This window comes from Echiichthys vipera (assembly GCF_963691815.1).
Source record: "Echiichthys vipera genome assembly, chromosome: 17".
Classification (NCBI taxonomy): Eukaryota; Metazoa; Chordata; class Actinopteri; order Perciformes; family Trachinidae; genus Echiichthys; species Echiichthys vipera.
This window is the reverse complement of record NC_139842.1, coordinates 15233615-15251624: the sequence shown is the minus strand read 5'-3', so window position 1 is coordinate 15251624 and position 18010 is coordinate 15233615. Positions and strand designations below refer to the sequence as shown.

The 18010-nt window shown below is 41.1% G+C and overlaps 1 protein-coding gene across 3 annotated transcripts in view; it reads right to left on the bottom strand.

Annotated features, from left to right (window-relative positions):
• Positions 1 to 87: 87 nt before the first annotated feature.
• The window catches only part of pbx4 (pre-B-cell leukemia transcription factor 4), a 29785-nt gene continuing 11862 nt past the window's right edge, over positions 88 to 18010 (bottom strand). For 2 of the 3 annotated variants that reach the window (XM_083931029.1, XM_083931030.1), the window contains 6 exons: positions 9418 to 9662; positions 7725 to 7915; positions 7442 to 7577; positions 7029 to 7185; positions 4138 to 4224; positions 88 to 3571 (listed from right to left, as the gene is read on the bottom strand). In XM_083931029.1, coding sequence (XP_083787155.1) covers positions 4181 to 4224; positions 7029 to 7185; positions 7442 to 7577; positions 7725 to 7915; positions 9418 to 9662 — 773 coding nt within the window. In that variant the 3' untranslated portion in view covers positions 88 to 3571; positions 4138 to 4180. Of the gene's footprint in view, positions 3572 to 4137; positions 4225 to 5196; positions 5301 to 7028; positions 7186 to 7441; positions 7578 to 7724; positions 7916 to 9417; positions 9663 to 18010 lie in introns of all 3 variants that reach the window. The other variant, XM_083931031.1, reaches the window with a different exon arrangement.

Genomic DNA, 18010 nt, shown 5'->3' with positions numbered 1-18010 from the left:
AATCTGAAATCAAATACTGAAGAAAAAAAAAAATCACACTAAATCATTTTTATTAATTTTCTAATAAGAACACTACAATTTGTCATATTCTTCCTTTTTGTTTTACTCTTTCTAGAACAATTCTAAAGTTGAGGTATAAAAGGAGTTCATACAGACTCACAAGTCTGAAAACAGTGGGGGTTATATACAAGAGAAATGGAAAGACAGAGGTAGAGAGAGGGGTAAATACAAGGGAAAGAGGGGAGATACAAATATACTAATAAAAACAAAGAAATCAAAAAGGTTTAAAGAAGCCATTTGGTGCTGTGGAAGTCATTTAGTCACTTGCAGAATCCAAACAAGATTTAAAACATGATCGATAGTAAAACATAAAATTAAGTTCTGTGTCTTAGATTGGCAGATCTGTTGCTAAAATTCAGGGGTGGCACTCAATGTTTACACTGATATCTAATCATGATTGTTTACTGTGCTCACTTTTTTATAGGTGAGATGAGCAAAGTGTAGACCGTGTGCTTTAATGTGAAGGTCTGCCTCTTTCCTGTTTAAGAGTGTCACAAGAATTTTAACCATTTTAAATTAAGTTGCCATTTATTAGTCATTTTCTTAAACATTTCAGTATTAATTCTCAACCTCTCAGTTGGACGCAAATGTACTGCTTTGCACATTCTCAAAAAAATGTTTGCATTAAAAATTACCTACTTGAATATGTTTTAGAGTTTCCATAAAACGGTAATCGTCACATTATTCAGCTGTTAAGAGCGTGAATTAACAACCGTCCATGTTACAGTTTAAAAACTCATTTTGCCACTCCATGAACAGAAAGTTCATGAAAAATGAAAATGTGAAAAAATTGGGTGACAAATGGGTAAATTTGTGGGGAAGGCTGGAAAAGGTAGAAACTTAAGGGAATCTGATAGGGAGGGGGGGGGGGGGGGGGTCCATAAATCTATACGGCAAATTACACCAAATGTCCACTGGAGAACCTCAATTGATACAATTGTCTTTCCACAGCACCAAATGTTGCACCTGTAAACCCTATATTGCCACCCGGTTATGTAACAAAAGACCTAAATAATATTCAAAATTGATACAGAGTTATCGTGAATCCTGTGACACAAAGGCCAAATAAAACTGGCATCTCAACCAAACATCAAAGTTTATAAAAGGAAAAAAAAAAAATGAAAATACTGAAACATTACACAAACTGTACAGTGACATCCATTACAACAGGTAGAAAAAAGGGGTGGGGTGGGGCATGATAATTTGGTGTGGTGATAACGTTATTCATAAGATACAGTCATATGAACCGCGATGAGTAACAAAACAAGTAATTAGATGTAGGATATCACGTGACCAGCTTATAAGCTCAAGTTTTGTTCTGTAACATATGGTTTGACTGACACTTAAATCTTCATAAGGCTTTACCTTTCTATCAAAATGCTTTGTTATTCACATAACAGTTAATGTATAAAATAGTTCCAAAGAATGAAAATTCCCCCCCAAAAACGTTGCAGGTTTGTCTTAAACACGGGTTAAGAGTTTGACTACACACGGTGCTGCCTCTTTTTTGGTAACAGAGGAGAGAGAGAAGCCCTTGCCCAATCGGCCATAGAACTAAAAAAAACAAAATAGTTATGGTTTTTACAGAAGGTATTAAAGGATGGGCTACGGGGAGAGCATACCTTCTATGCTCACAATCAAATTACAGGTGTGATATGACAGTCCTCACTCCACCCACCCTCCCATGTCGCAACACAACCCCCCAAAAAAATCATATCAACTTGATGCATGACAACACCACACAGAGAGACACAGATACAAATATAATTCCCTCCTCTCCTCAAACTGAAAAGGTGGCTGTGCACCAACTTTAGAGAGACACAGAGTAACATTATTACATTGCTGAACGTGGTATTTTTGGTTTTGGTACAAGACAAGGTTGTAGTGTGTTGCCTCGGGCTCACAAGCTTAAATGTTTCAGATGGGGAGCAGATCTCAGTTGAACCCCACCTGGTGGGTCATTGGCTGGTGGAAGCACCCGGTCTCTGTAATGCCTACAAAGGTCAGAGGGCACCAGCCAGTTTGACTAAGACATCCCATGAACACTGTACACACGCCCACACAGAGACACACACATCATAGCAATACATGATGCACTTTTTCCTTTTTGGTCTGACTGTAATAATTATACCCTTTATTTATTTTTTTGTTAATAAAAACGAAGCTAAAAACTTGGAAGGTTAAATGAAAACAATATCACGCCTAGAATTCCTACATGCATGGAAGACAGTCACGTTTCTAAATTCTTGTCACGTTTGTCCCAATAACACATCAATGCCCCACAATCTTTCCGCCCTTCTCCTCCTCAACGTCATTTAGATGCTTTATTGAGCTCATTTTTGGTGGTGGCTGGTGCATTCTTGGTGAAACAGCATTAGAAAATAGCCTACAATCAAATAAACTAGTGGAAAGAAAGCAAGAAGTTAAGTCTACAAGCCATCTACCAACACCCTCTATTGGTTAGCAACAAAAAAGGGCTATTAGTTACATCCACTCAACCAAAGATATTCTCCTTTCTCTGCCCTTTCCTCCTTCTCACCAGCCCTATTATCACCTGTCCTGCCCAGTTTAGAACAGTGATCCCCTTAACTACCCATATACAGGTAGAGACACCCATAACAAGGATGCTAACGTTTGTGCTTGACACATCTTTTATGTCAGCTCACTATGAAAACGACTGAAAAGTTGTGAGGAGTGTGTTATGGAGGGGGGTGGGGGGTGCATGCACGTTTGTGCATTTCTCAACTATTCACTCTGTTTGAATCTCCAACAGAATGAAACATCAAGCTATAAGGACTGGAAGATATAACGGTGTCTTGTGTTGAGTTGGCAGAGGGTGATCTCGGAGGAACAGATGTGTTGACAACTACCGGGGCAGCACTTTGGTACGAGCAAGGTGAGCAGAGCTCCCTGGTGATCCGTATCAACAGTTTGGCTGTCAAATGCCAAGGCTTCAAGAGATACAGGCAATCACACACAGTTTTCCAAAGCAAAGGGTTGAGTGCAGAGGTCAACGGCACATGGACAAGCTGTGTGAGTACTGTGTGAAGTTAACGTGCATATACACATAATGTACAGACATCATGATCATCTACACAGCCGGGTCAGTGGTTTTCAAAAAGTCCTTGATAGTTAAGATGTTTTCTTTCCGTCTTAGCATCAGTAAGCTCCATCCCGTTTTTATTCTGAGTTAAGGAGCTTCTAGCATTGAAGTGGAGAGGTTGGGGTGGAGGGAGAAGTCCTCCTAACTACCGTTCGGCTGTCCTGTGTTCCAGCACAGTGTGTGTGTTTATGAAATGCAAGCGCAGCCTTGTGTGGCTGTCTAGTTGAGAGACGAGGGAGTAGTGGAAAATGAAGACAGAGGATGGTAGTCAGAGCAGACCGCAGTGGGAATGAAGAGATGGCAGGGAGAGCCACCGAATCAGTTGGAGGTGTCGGAGTGGACGCTGCCAGGAGGACCGGGAGGAGAGGTGACCGAGGGGGGGTTTGTTGTGTCCTGCCAGCTGTTAGCCTGCAAACAGTCAGGGAAGAGAGCATTCTGCATGAACAAGGAGTTTTATAATTAGTACTTTAAATCAGCTATTTTTGTGCTTACTTGCCAAATGGTGCAGCCTCAAAGATAGCTAACTGGTTGGAGGAAAAATGCTATTCGTTTTATGAGCTACCTATTCTTTAAAATATTAGCTGATTAGATGTGTTTTCATGGGCTCAACTAATCAGGTTACTCAGAGCAAACAGAACATACGGTATATGTGTATGTATAATGTGTTTTACACATACTTCATGTCATCTTCCCTGAGGAAAGCCGACTGTAACCTGGTCACCTTTGTGCATGTCAACAGATTTTTCAGCTCATAGACAAATTCCTGAAATTAAAGTTTCCTCTGAAATAATTTACCAGCTTTTGAAGCAGCTGTTGGTTTATGTCACATCCCAGAAAGGATTGATTTTGTGATTTGAAAGTTAAAGATGTCTAGATGTTTAAATTTGCTTTAAAGAAAAAAGAACACTTCGAACCACACTAACTGAAATTATTCATCAGCTGCACCACAAAAGGAGCTTTTGGTTGGTACTCACATCCAGGCGATGAGGGGTGTAGAGGCCACTACCCGACAGCTCCTCATAGCCGCCCGTCAGGTGTGTAGCACGGTGCAGGGTATCCACCTATCAGACAAAACACACCAACAAATTTAAAACACTGATTTCAGCACTACACTTGGACAACTAAATAGTTTTTTTGCTGAACAGAGGAGTGATAGCATCCACAAATCTTTACTGTATGCATCAGAGCCAGTCTGCATTACTGACTGCTTGCCTGAACTCATTTTAATAACTGTTGTTTTTCAGTCAATGCGACCACTAAACATCGTGTCTCCCCACATAACTTCACGACTCTCCATTAAACCACTTCTGCTCTACTTTCCATGAAATGAAAGACTGCAACTGAAGCCAAAAGCTAATCTGATAACTTTTTGTTTATTGTTAAAATCCTAGACTACATGGCGCTTAACAGCAGAAATCTGTGGACTTCTCCAGAACAACAAAACTGTCTACTAACAGACAACAATCTCAGGGACGGTTCAGTTTGAGGACATTTCCTCTTGGTCTACATAAGGGGGTGAACATATGGATAGATGGGATGGAGGAATGTGTGGAAAGGGAAGGAAAAAAGGACTAAAAAGGCAGGTGGCTGTTGGAGGTACAGGAAAACCTAGAGGTAGAGAAACTGACCATTAATCAGAGGGGTTACGGATTCAATCCGCAGATATTCCAGCTCTATGCTGACAACTGCAAGAGAACTGAGGGCGGCACCGATACCCCTAAACTGGTGTAGGGGTTCTGTGCTGAAGATCTTAAGAAATACAAATGGGTATGGACTATGTACAGTATATGTAACTATAGAGGGATATGCAGCAACAAACTGACAGTATTCCTCTTGAGTCAAGCCATAAGATCATCAGGGCTCATTGTATAGAGCAAAGAAGGGTCAGTTTGTGTGTTTGTGTTGGGGGAGGAATTGATGGGGGTCAAAGGTAAAGTCAGGACGGGATCTGAGGAGAGGTTGAAAGGAGCTAAGCTAAGGGATTCTGGGTTAACGGCATTGAGGTCAACTCTGCAGCTTTCCTCAGTGCGTACCTGCGGCTGTAGAGAGGGGGCGATGCCAAGACCCTCCCCGTTGAGGGAATGCAGGCTGAGGTAGGCGTCGCCTGTGTGAGACAAACTGTATGACCCCGGTGACCCTGCAGGCAATATATATAGCCAATATCCAATCAGCTCAACCACAGTGCCACGGGGTCAAAAGGTCACCACTGGTCATGGACATTGACTGAAAGAAGTAAATTCTAATAACCAGCGTCCATATGCGGGTCAATGTTCTCAGCCAGCGTATTCTGAACATATCATTTTACAAGCCCAAAAGCATGGCGTTCACTTAGTATACGGCACGCACCAACAGCTGAAATGTGTGCCAGTTGGAAAATAAAACCATAAAAAAAAAAAAATACATTTTACAGCTGCAAAATAAAGTATATTTGGTTTCTTTGGCTGAGCTGTCCTGCTGTGTGGATTACAGACTGGGCATTTGATAGATAGATTTGAAGGGAAAAAAGCTGAATGTGAGACATTTCAGTTCCCAAGAGTTGGTGGTGTTTGTCTCCATCATTGTGGGCTACAATCAAGTCAGGGCTGGGCAGTAGTGCGGGACTTAAGGTGTTTCACTTTGTGGACGTATAAAGGTTACGGTATACTTCAAACCAATTGCTGCTTAAAACGCCTGATAGTGACAGAAAGCTACTTTCCAACAGTAGGATTCATGCTCGTGTTGTGGTCTGCTTTAACCATGAACCAAGAATTCTTGTAGGAAACTATATTTACTATAGTTTTGAAAAACTATTTGACATTCAGGTGACATAGTTTGTCTAGATTGATGAACTTGCATTTCGGAAATCTAGTCTCATGTTTCACTTCTTATTTCTAAATTTCTCTCAGACAGCTTTGGGTTTAGTCACTCTTTAGATGTTTTAACAATGTGATTATATGGAAGCCATAAGAAGGGAACTGACTAAATTAATTGAAACATCTGAATGATCACCTACCTCCGTCCATTCAGCTTCCTTAGCAAATTCGGGTTACTATACTATATGCCGTGTGTGAATAAGTGTTCAAAAATAAGACGGTGTAACTATACAGATGCAAAGATTGAGGCAACACACTCATAATGGGGATGATTTGTAGAAAGAACACATGGGAGATTGACAGAACACCCCTCCTGTTACCCATGAGTATCACAACAGTTCCTAGTCATACTAAAATGTTTGGAAATACATGTTAGAAAAGCATCTGACACACAAAACGACACAAGATTAATGCAAATCTTGGCGAACAGACAACCAAAGACTCCCACACTACACAATGTCACTTTGACATGATAGAAAAACCATACAAGTAACAATTATTGTTTAAAAAAAACATGAGTGACTTTTTGATCATGGGGGAGCAGTTTGGAAAAGTATTGCTAGGAAACAATATAATCGAATGTCTGCAAGAATGCATATTGTCCTCCACATTTTCAGTAATTTAATATTCTTCTTCTTAGATTTACAATTGTTTATCTGATGCCAAATTATGCAGCCAGAATGAAAATGTGGGCACTACACTTAACAGCTGGCATGCTGCAGTAGTAGGTTTTTGATTATACAAAAGTATATTATACTCGTTGGCTAGAAGAGACCACTTTTTTTACCAATGATTTCATGCAAAATAAATAGGACTCCTACTACTACTACTACTACTACTAGTAGTTGGCTGAAGCAAATTTGCAGGGTAGTGTGGGACTTCCATTATACAATAAAGTTAGTCCTTCGTACAGTGATAGTTTGGTTCAATAGGTGTTGTGTGTAAAAATGAAAGTGTATGTAAAGGAACTGAAGCCTGTTAATGAGAAGTAGCAGGACTTGAGTATGTGGTACCTGAGTTGGGGGTTGCCGGAGAGTTAGCCTGGCTAGCCTGCGCAGACACATTGGCAGCATCCACCGCCGTTTTAACTGCGTAGAGGTTCGCTTCCTCCTGGAACTTACCAATGTTCTTCTTGTAGCGTATTCTCTTGTTGCCAAACCAATTAGAGACCTGAGGGACAGATAGTTGACAGATATTCAAAGGCAATGTGTCTTGTTGGAGCCTCACTGATGTAGCCCCCTCAGCTAAGAAATGTTAAACATGAAAAATTCATCATCTGTCTGTAGAGCTGTTTTTCGGCATATAAAACAAAAAACAAACAAAAATACTTCTAAAGCCTTTCTAAAAAGATGCTATAAACTATGTACTGAAACTGATCTTGAACAAAAACAGCAAGTCCTGGATAACAGTGGTGTTAGCAACTCACCTGAGACACAGTGATCCCACACTTTTTGGCCAGTTCCTCCTTGGCTTCCTCACTAGGGTAAGGGTTAGACAGGTGGGAGTAGAAATACTCGTTCAGCACCTCTGTAGCTTGCTTGTTGAAGTTGCGCCTCTTACGTCTGACACACAGAGAAAAGGGATAATGACCAACATGCTTGCAATGAACAGGTCTGACACAACATAAACATGCTCAGATCACTTCAGTTTCTCAAGAAAATAACCAGCCATCCAACACACAACACACTCACACAGACACACAAACAGACCTGGCGTCAAGGAAGCGTGAGCGCAGAATCATGACGGCCTCGCAGGTGCTCTGTTTGAGCTGCATCTGAATGGAGCTGAACTTGCGGTGGATGATGGCCACCATGCGCTCAATCTCCTTGGGAGAGATGGGCCGTGTACGAGACTGCTCTCTCAGCAGGTTCATTACATGGTTGGTGAACTCACTGCAGGCCTGGACCAAGCAGAGAGAGAGAGAACAGGGGTGAATACTACTGTAACAAGAAAGCCCAAGCACAGATTCTGTCCAGTGCCATGACACAGTTTTGATGATGACATGCCTCGGATGTCTGACTCCTCTGTTGACCAGCTGCCTTCATCTTTTCTAAGAAAAATAGAGTAATATCAGGATGCTTTCTTTGTTAATAGTAGTATTGGACCCATAAAGCACTGTCTACAGCAGTGGCTCTCAAACCTATATCAGTCAAACACCAGGAAAGTGCAGCTCGTGCCATAAAGAATCAAGTGTTTGCAGAGCTAAATACACTGTAGATCAAAATTAGAGAACAAATTATTAAAACTCGATTTATTCTGGAATGTTATTTTTTATTGTTCAGAATTTGATAGAATCTCCACTATGGCTGTACTACCATGTTTTTATAAATATGGTACTAACAAAAAACAAAAAACGTGATCAAAATTAGACATTAACGGTAACCATTGTGTCAGAAGAGGAGATTTAAAAAGTTTTCTTAGGGCTATAGGATTCAAAAATGAAGAGGAAGTGTAGAGGCCCTTGCTTTGAATGACTTCAGCACTAGTTTGGCAGTTTTTGGATGGAGGCTCAACGAGCACATGAGGGGGAAAGAAAAAGAGGGAGCGAGAGAGTTGAGGGAGCTATACACTAAATAGGGAGAGAAAGCGCCGTTATCGAGAACAAAGCAGTGAATCAGGGAAATAAAACTGTATTTTTGCCCTATCATCACTACTTGAAATGCAGCTATAGCAATTATCTCACCATCTCTGACCTAGTATTTTATGCTGCTACAAATTATATCCAGCTACGAAAAACAAAACTAAAACCTAAAAAGTCAGAAGTTGGAAGGGAGATACAGAGGGGTCATTGCTATGGAGATGGTACACAGTCTAGTCTCACTGGTGTGAGAACCAGGTTTCAGAATGTTGCAATCCGGAACATTGCAAGTTTCAACTCGTCTTGGTGCGATTCTTTGGTCTGAACTGGGCTTTATGAAGCCAGCATCAATAGCCACCCATTAATGACACAGATAAATTATCAGTAAAGCAAAGAGTATACAAGAATGCTCAATGAGGATGACTCCAGATTTTCATTCCAACTAGACTAAAGCATACGTTTTCACATATGATGTACCAACTGGTTCAAGCTGAAGTCATCCGATATACTCTTTGTTTTGTATACCTGCAGACTCTCAGCTACCTCTGGCAGGTTGCGGTTGTGAATCACTCCACACATTTTCAATCCAAACAGCACTACAGCAGCTGATCATAGTCATTTCAGCACTTCCAAACATTGAAACGGAAGTAATTAATCTGAATGCTTCCTGTTGTGTAGCACAAGATGGTTTTTACCAGACTGACAAAACCAGGTACAGAGGAATTCAGTTTGTATCTCTAACTGAGTGACTGAAATTCATTAAACATGTTCATATTTGTGGCTAATGGTATATGTTCAAACATTCGGGTCTGCTCTGCACGCACCTGCTCGTACTTCTCCAGCTCAGAGTGATAGATCTGGCGGATCTGGGCGAGCTTGGCTCTGTAGTCGGAGTGTTCGATGCTGCTGTCGGTAGGTGAGCCCCCTGCTGCTGCTGCAGCTGCAGCCGCTGCAGCCGATCCTCCGCCTTTCTCTGGTCCTGACACTCCCTCTGCTAGCAGCATGTTGTCCAACCTCATGATCTGGGGATCTGGGGGGTCCTCCTCTTGCACTCCTCGTATACTCAGCACTGGACAGAAGAAGCGAGAAGTAAATGAGTCAGACAGACATGGTCAACATTTACCAGTATGACTGTTTTTGTAGGGGCTGAGAAAACCTGTTGGTTAAAAAGTTTTTGAAAACTGAAAGACCACACATTTCCCTTCAAAGAGAAGGCTAATACGATTGGTTCTAGGGGTGCATAGGTAGATGCTTCATCACTGCTAAAATTCAAAGAAGTGCAGCCCTGTCAAAACCAAGTCAAGTTTCTCCCCTGAGTCATTGCTATGATCGCCTGGCTGAATTCTCAATGAGCCTGAACTTCCTCTAAAATCAACAGCAGAGGGCAGTGTGGTCCCTCTGTGGCAGGCTGCCAAAGATAAGGGCATGAGGCATGGGACCAGTAATGGGAGTGCATGTGCTGTCACTATGAGCCCCAATGGCCATAAGTATAGTTATCAGTTGCTGCTCTCCACCACTGCATTATACCAGGACCTCTGTCAGCCTGCAGCCATGCTCTCATCTCTCTCATCTCTCTCGACACACACACACACACACACACACACACACACACACACACACACACACACACACACACACACACACACACACACACACACACACACACACACACACACACACACACACACACACACACACACACACACACACACACACACACACACACACACACACACACACACACACACACACACACACACACACACACACACACACACACACACACACACACACACACACACACACACACACACACACACACACACACACACACGACCTAAAGCTCTTAACACTTAAAATTTTCTCTTGCCCCTTTTCCTTCTCAATCACTCAACTTCAGAAAGTAACAGTAGAAAGTTGGTCTCACAGTTCAATGTATTGGGCACATTATTTACTTAAAGTCAGTTTATTTTGTAAATCATATAAATAATGTGTTGTTATGACAGAACTACACTCAAATTAGCGACCTAGCAATTACTTTCCATGCACATGCTGTATTTACAAGAGGTATTTATTGCTATTTAGAAAAAGAAAACAAACCCAAATTGTAACATATTATAGCTTGGCCGAGTAGTTGATTAATAAAATAGCCAATTAACAGAAAATTTAACAGCAATTATTTAGGTAATTGATTGATTGTTCTCTACATTTTGAAGCAAAAATGCTAAACGTTTGCTGGTTTCTCAAATGTGAGGATTCCCTGATTTTTTCTGTTTCATGTCACTGTAAACTAAATATCTTTGAGTTTTGGGCTGTTGGGTACACAAATCAAACAGTTTGATTTTGAAATTGCCTCTTTTTGTACAAACAACCAAAAACCAATTAAACATAATTAATCTAGAAATAACCTACAATTGAATTGCTAATTAAATTCATTTTACGTTGCAGCCCTACAACACATCTCCATTTGCAGGGAAGAAAACTAATATCACTGAGATTACACTGCAGAGCCCACGTTTGTGTACATTAGTAAAATGAATTAGTTAGTTGTCAATATAATGTTTGTAAACTAATATGGAGAGAGCATTGCAAAAAGGTTCAGATGTGGACTGTGAAATATTGGTTGTGTCACAATAAACACAGTAGCGTGTAGACACATTTATGTTGATCTTAATAACTGGAAACTAAATTAAGGAGGTAAAAGCCCATTTAAACAGTGGTGTGAACCAGACAGGATTGGGAAGGAGACAGACGCTAACAATATGGATGACAAGATTAATCCCAGTGGAAATTGGGTTAGGCGTTTGTCCTCATTAAGGATTACGTTAGTCAAAGCTCATCATCAAAGCACCGGGTTTGCATGAAATCACTCATTCAAAGATTTTCTTGTTTACAAAACTTTTTACAATCTTATGATTCTTTATGCTGTCCTGAACAGTCACGCTAAAAGAAGAAGAAAAAAAAAATCAGTCAGAGTGAAAAAAACCAAGAAGAGCTGTACTTTAGCACTAACAGATGTGAAAGAAATGAGGACAAAAACTGTTTTGCTTAAAAGTTTCCAAGTGCTGGAGCAGATGAGTTTTTGCTTTTTCAAACTTCATTTGATAAATGAGTCTGTTCCACCATTTAAGGCCTCTTATAGCAGAGCGTCCAACTTTCCCTCCCCTTTTTTTTCTTGTTCCTTCTTGCCTTTTTCTTTCCCTATGCTTAGGTCTCTTCTCTCTCTGAGGCACATTCCTGCTCTGCTGCTCCCCCATCTCAGGGCTCAGGAATGCAGCAGACCCAGCCGCCTGAACTAATGACCCTGATTCGCCCATCTCTTTCCCTCCTTTCTCTTTCCTTTTAGCCATTCACAAACGATCTCCGCACTTCCTGATAACCTATAGCTGACTTATAGATCAAGGACCAGAGGTATTTGTTTTGTACCTGTTGAATCTACATGATTATTTGGATCTGTTGACTACGCTCTGATTGCTGTTAAAGTTTTGTGTACTGAGAATTTAGGCCATTCTGCTGCGGACAGCGCGGATTATATGTAGTCATGTGTGGGGTTTATCTTCACTGTCCGTTCACTCAAAAGTATGAGTGACCTAAGTGAAGAGGGCAACTGTGGCTCTTGAAGCTCCTCACCTCTCCCCCCACCCTTTTGCCCCCTACTCATTATGGCCCCCAGCTGTAGCCTAATGCCCCTACATTCCCCTAATTACTCCAATTAAGCTGTGATTACCCACAATTGCACTCATGCACAGTCTAGTGGCCTAGTGGTATTATAGCAGCTGTTGAGATGAGTTAAGATACTGCACAGAAAAAACCCATATGACATGAGATCAGGTTAAAAAAATAAAATAAAAAGAGAGTCAAAAGTATTCCACTCACAAACAAACCATAAGATTCCAGAAAAATACAAATAATAATAACTCTACAGGTCTGAGAGCTGGCTGGCTGTTTTGCCAAAATCTAAGCAGTGTTTCCTTTTGATCAACTAGCTCCTGACATCGCAGCTGTGTTGTTTCTGTTACTGGGAGACTAAAAACCAGAGTGCTATGAGTAATGATACTTAAATTCACTAAAAAAACTTCACTACATTTTTATTTTTTTTAAATAAGAAGACATCTTAAAAAGGCCCACAGCCATCCACAGCTCTTAGAAATCACACCATTATGCACACGCTACCACCACCCTAGCTGGGCTGTGTGGCATTGAGAGACGAAGCGAGCAACACATACTATGAAATATTCAGGGTATCCAGCTGGGCTTTCACTGCATACATAATCATTCTCATTTCTGCACAGCCAATGTGGAAACTGTGTGCTGTGCAGACACAACACAAAATATATGAAGTAGTGCAGGTAAGGTTGAACAACCTAACCAATAGTGTAGCGCTGTACATTAACTGTAATGCCTTTCACATATAGGGATAGATAAGACTTAAACGCAGTCAGTATATCATTGCTCAGCTCACAACACAAGCTTTATCCTTGTCTGTCTTTTCCCTCGCTAGCATCCCCTTTTTCACTCTGTCTCCCCCCAACACACATCCCCTCCCCCCTCTCCCTTTCAGCGCACCCCCACCCACCTCCCCCAGTGCCCCCCTCCCTCTGTTCTCCATTTCAGTCGAGTTCTCCATGTGAGCCGCAATCCCTCATGCTGTCAGCCCCCCCCCCTCTCCCTCTCTCTGTAGACAGACAGGATTAGCATTTTAATTGCATCAGCTCCCTTGGGTATTCTCAGCCTTTCACTGGGAGAGAGCAAGGGAGCGGGAGAGAGAGAAGGATAGAGAAGGAAAAAAAGGGGAAAAAGGTAAGGAGAGAGAGAGAGAGGGTAGAAGGAGAACCAAGGAGAATTGAAAAAAAGGAGTCACAGGAGAAGATATGTGTGCGAGAGAGAAAGAGAGAGGGAGAGAGGGGGAGAGAGAGAGAGAGAGAGAGGCTACAGAAATATACAAAATCCAGAGCACAGACTTGCCAGAGAGCGAGCAAGCCAGTAAGAGTGAAAAGATAGGACTGTGAAAACATCAGTTCTTCCTTTCATTACAGACAGAGAATTCAGATAAAGAGAATGGACCATAGAAAGATGGTTTTCACAATGAAAATATGCTACATGAATATGCAAATTTACCTAAGGAAAACAAATCTCAACTGCAGTTCTGGAGAAAAGATAGGTAAAACCCTGTATATGGCTTTGCAGGATATAAAATAGTGTCTAGGCAATACAGATGTACCTAGGAAAAATAAGAACTGGGGACAATCTTCCCTTATTAAAGTACTCTTTCAGATTTTCACCCTTAAAAACAAATACAACTAAGGGAAAACATAAACGTAATCATAAAAGTTGCATGACAGAGGGTACTTGCTTAAAACCCACCAGGTTTAATTTGGTTTCAAGGTTCCATGAAACATGTTTCTAGACTGACAATTTCTTGGAAAAATGGTACTTTAAGAAGGTGTGACAAAGTCAAAATCTGTCCGGACCTAATCTAACACTTAGAGGGCGTAGTTTTATCAAAGTCCCTGACCTTAAATGTATGCAGTGAAATACAGAGTTCACGTTCATTATGACTAGTTGGTTACCCAGTAAAGTCTTTTAATGTAAAATGACACATGCTCATATCACAACTACCAGTCTTGAACAATCTGAGAAGATGCCTTGATGCCAATGGCCCTTTCTCTTTTTACAAAATCACTTGTATTTCATGTCGTTTTTCACGCGCCAATTCTTCTGTGCATATATTATTTTGATTTACCACGCCATTTTGGTAGAATATGGGTTGCTCAAAAAAATGGCTTGGGTGAATAAAATTTTGCCTTGAGCGAGTTGTAGAAAATGGCATTAAAAATGAATAATTTCCCTGATGGGCTTTTTGCCAAATGGATATTAGGAAAAGCTAAATTTCTACTGCAAATTCAACATGAAACATGTGTAACCCATTCTACTAAAATTGTGTTTCTTTGCAGGGTACAGTAAACTTAATGAGCCTCATCCATATGTCCATTCCTACTTTAAGCAGCTCACGCTAATCAGCATCTGTTTGGGTAGTCCACAAGAGTCCTGTTGCACGCAGCCCCTCACTCTGACACAAACGCACACACACTGAGAGGTACGCATTCAGCGCAAACACAGTGTGGTCTGATTAAGGTGTGAATTGGAGAACTCACACCTTGAGCAAACAACACTTCAGTCCAACACATCATTAATCAGCTCTTAATTAACTAAAAAGAGGTTTGGACACTCAAGCTATGACTACTTGTACCCCCCTTGGATGGTCGTACACAATCACACACAAATTCTAACAAGGGATAGATCAATTTGGGTTGTTACTTAATCTCCACAAATATAAAGAAATAAGGGATTCCTACAAATATAGTTATGGCAAAGTATTGAAGAATACAGGTGAAAAGTCAAAGTATGCTGAAAAAGAAATGTAATCAGTGAATAAAAGTTTAAGAATACTGACAATGCTAAAAGGAAAAATAGTTGGTAAATGATATACAGACATAAGAAAAAAGGTGACAAGATATGAAACCAAAATTATGTAGGGGGTTTCCAGAAAGAAAACTTTAAATCAAATGTATTTATATATATATATATCATTTATACATTACTTTACATACTGCATGGTAGCTTGTGAACTCCCCAGAGGACCAAAAGCCTTATTGATATATGAACGGAATTTATTTAATTTATTGACTATGCTTTGTATTGTAAATCTGTATCTGAGTAACTAAAGCTGTTAGCTAAATGTAGTGGAGTAAAAAGTACTATTTGTTCAAGTTAACATGGTGCGCCATATGGAATTCAACACAGAACCATCTAAGAGCGTACTCACACTGTCCTTCCGGACCGCGACCCGGGCTTTAGGGTACTTGTCCCCCCTCCCTCTCCCCCCCGCGCCCCAGCCCCGTTTGTACTCACACTGCCAGGGCAGGGCAATGCTTCTTGCTGTCCATACGCCATCACGCCGTAACACGTCACACGCATTGATCGCGTGTGTGTGGCTTTGTTTACAAATCTTTCCACAGACCTCGGAGTTTTTGTGCGTCTTGTCGACTGTTTTTGAATATTTTCATCCGACCAAATCTGCAGTAAACACTCCACCTCCGCATCACACCAACATGAACCTTTCACCGCCATTATTGTTGTTGTTAAATGTCCGCGCATGGTCCGTCCTTCTATTCACATGTCCGAACAGGCGGACATAACGCTACTGCCGTAGGGCTCGTGCTCGTGCTCGCACACGTGCGCACGCTCGTGCTCGTACATGTGCAAACGGCTCCGCTAAAGCCCACCTCTTTCAAGCGGGCCGTGGACGGCCCGCTGGCCGCAGTTGTGCGCGAAGCGGGTGCACTCACACTGCTCCGCGCATAACTGCGGACAGCGGGCCGTCCACAGCCCGCCTGAGAGTGGTGGGCTTTTGTAGAGCCCGTTTGCACATGTACGAGCGCGTGATGACGTATGGACAGCAAAAAGCATTTGCGCAAGGCCCAGGCAGTGTGAGTACAAACGGGGCTGGGGCGTGGGGGAGAGGGAGGGGGGACAAGTACCCTAAAGCCCGGGGCGCGGTGCGGAAGGACAGTGTGAGTGCACCCTAAGAAGCCGTCACTGGAAATGAAAATCTGCCTCTCTGTGTCGTCACACGCACCCAAACCACTTCTGTATCTGCCAGTAGCTCCTCACAGGACACTGATTGGTACGAACCACAGTGGCTCACACATTATTTGACACCATACGAGATGGATTTTTGGATCTTGATGATATCGCTAGAATCCCGCTACCATGCAAGGTGAGTATAAAGGTTTGCGATGAAAGAAATTCTCACTGAAGTAAAATGATAACATAATTATTAGCATCATGCAATTAATAATCTACTCTAACATACCTGGACACATATCTTCTTCTGTTTTGCGCAAGAACTTTATCCACCACTTAAGTGCAATCATTTACTGCTCATTTATGTCATACAACATATTTTATCTTATACATTTCCTCTACATTTAACTTATCTGATTTCATTTTCTGTGAATTTTATTTTACCTGTATTCTTACATCTACCTCATATATATTTTACTAAGAGTTTATTGTTTACTGTATATACTGTATACTTTCTGTATTTATTTAGCTAAGAGTTTATTGGTGTTATTGGTGATCCTATACTGTATCTTTTTACACCTCCCTCATTTTTTTGTAAGCTGCTCGACACTCAATTTCCTTGCGGGAGTCATCCCAAAGGGATCAATAAAGAGAAGTCTAAGTCCCTCAGAGTTGTACTTTTCACTACTGGTAACTGAGTTGAGAAATGCCATGAAGTTAGCTAATGCAATGCTAGTTTAGCTAACATCACATATCAGTAAGATGGCTTTAAACATTTAGCAACAATATTTATGTTGCGTTGTTCTGTAAGACTGTGTGTGTGTGTGTGTGTGTGTGTGTGTGTGTGTGTGTGTGTGTGTGTGTGTGTGTGTGTGTGTGTGTGTGTGTGTGTGTGTGTGTGTGTGTGTGTGTGTGTGTGTGTGTGTGTGTGTGTGTGTGTGTGTGTGTGTGTGTGTGTGTATCTTGCTTCTATGAAGCTTCATTTATTTAAACTTTGTCGTTATCATCACTTTTTGCTGAGGCCGCAGGTAACCAAACTCGTGTCACGGCAAACGTTCCCATGCCATGGACAATCGTAATTCGCTTTAGCCTGAGCAAATAAAGTGCCACATTATTGCGTCCAAACATGACATGAGCAACAATGCACATTAATGGTCACTACGAAAATAAAAGCTTACCTCAAGTTTTGATAGACAAATTTGCCAAGGAGTCATTCTTTCCTCTCTCAGCACCACTCCCCCTCATTTAAGAAAAAAAAAAGGACCCTCTTCACATCTACATGACTCACATCAATTACCTGGTTGACAGTTAAGACTTTGATTGTCACTGGAAAATGAGGCATAGAAATGCAGCCCATTAAAAAGGAACAGAATGAAAATGAACCCAAAAGAGACTCAATTTAAGCCACCACCAACAGCAGTTAATTGGTCCACATGGGAATATGATCAGCACATACTATATTCCTTAAAAGCATGGTTCTGTCTTTATTATTTAAAAGTGTGACCCATCAAACAAACAATTAAAAAGCTATGTTTTTCTAACATATAGTAAAAGTTCCCCTAAAAAATGTGTCACTCATAGCAAAATGAAAAATACCAATTAAAACTTAAGTTAAAAACCTTAAAATAAAACTGACACTATACTCAAAATGTCAAAGTCATATTTTGTGTGTTTGCATGGATAAAATGAACTAGTGATCAAAAAGAAGCACAACATTTGGCTTCAGTCAGTAAAGTGTGGGCAGGCTAAACGGCCTTTGACTCACACACTCATCCAAACAGCATGGACAGCATTACAAAGACCTTAAGTTGAGTATAGTGGTACTGTATT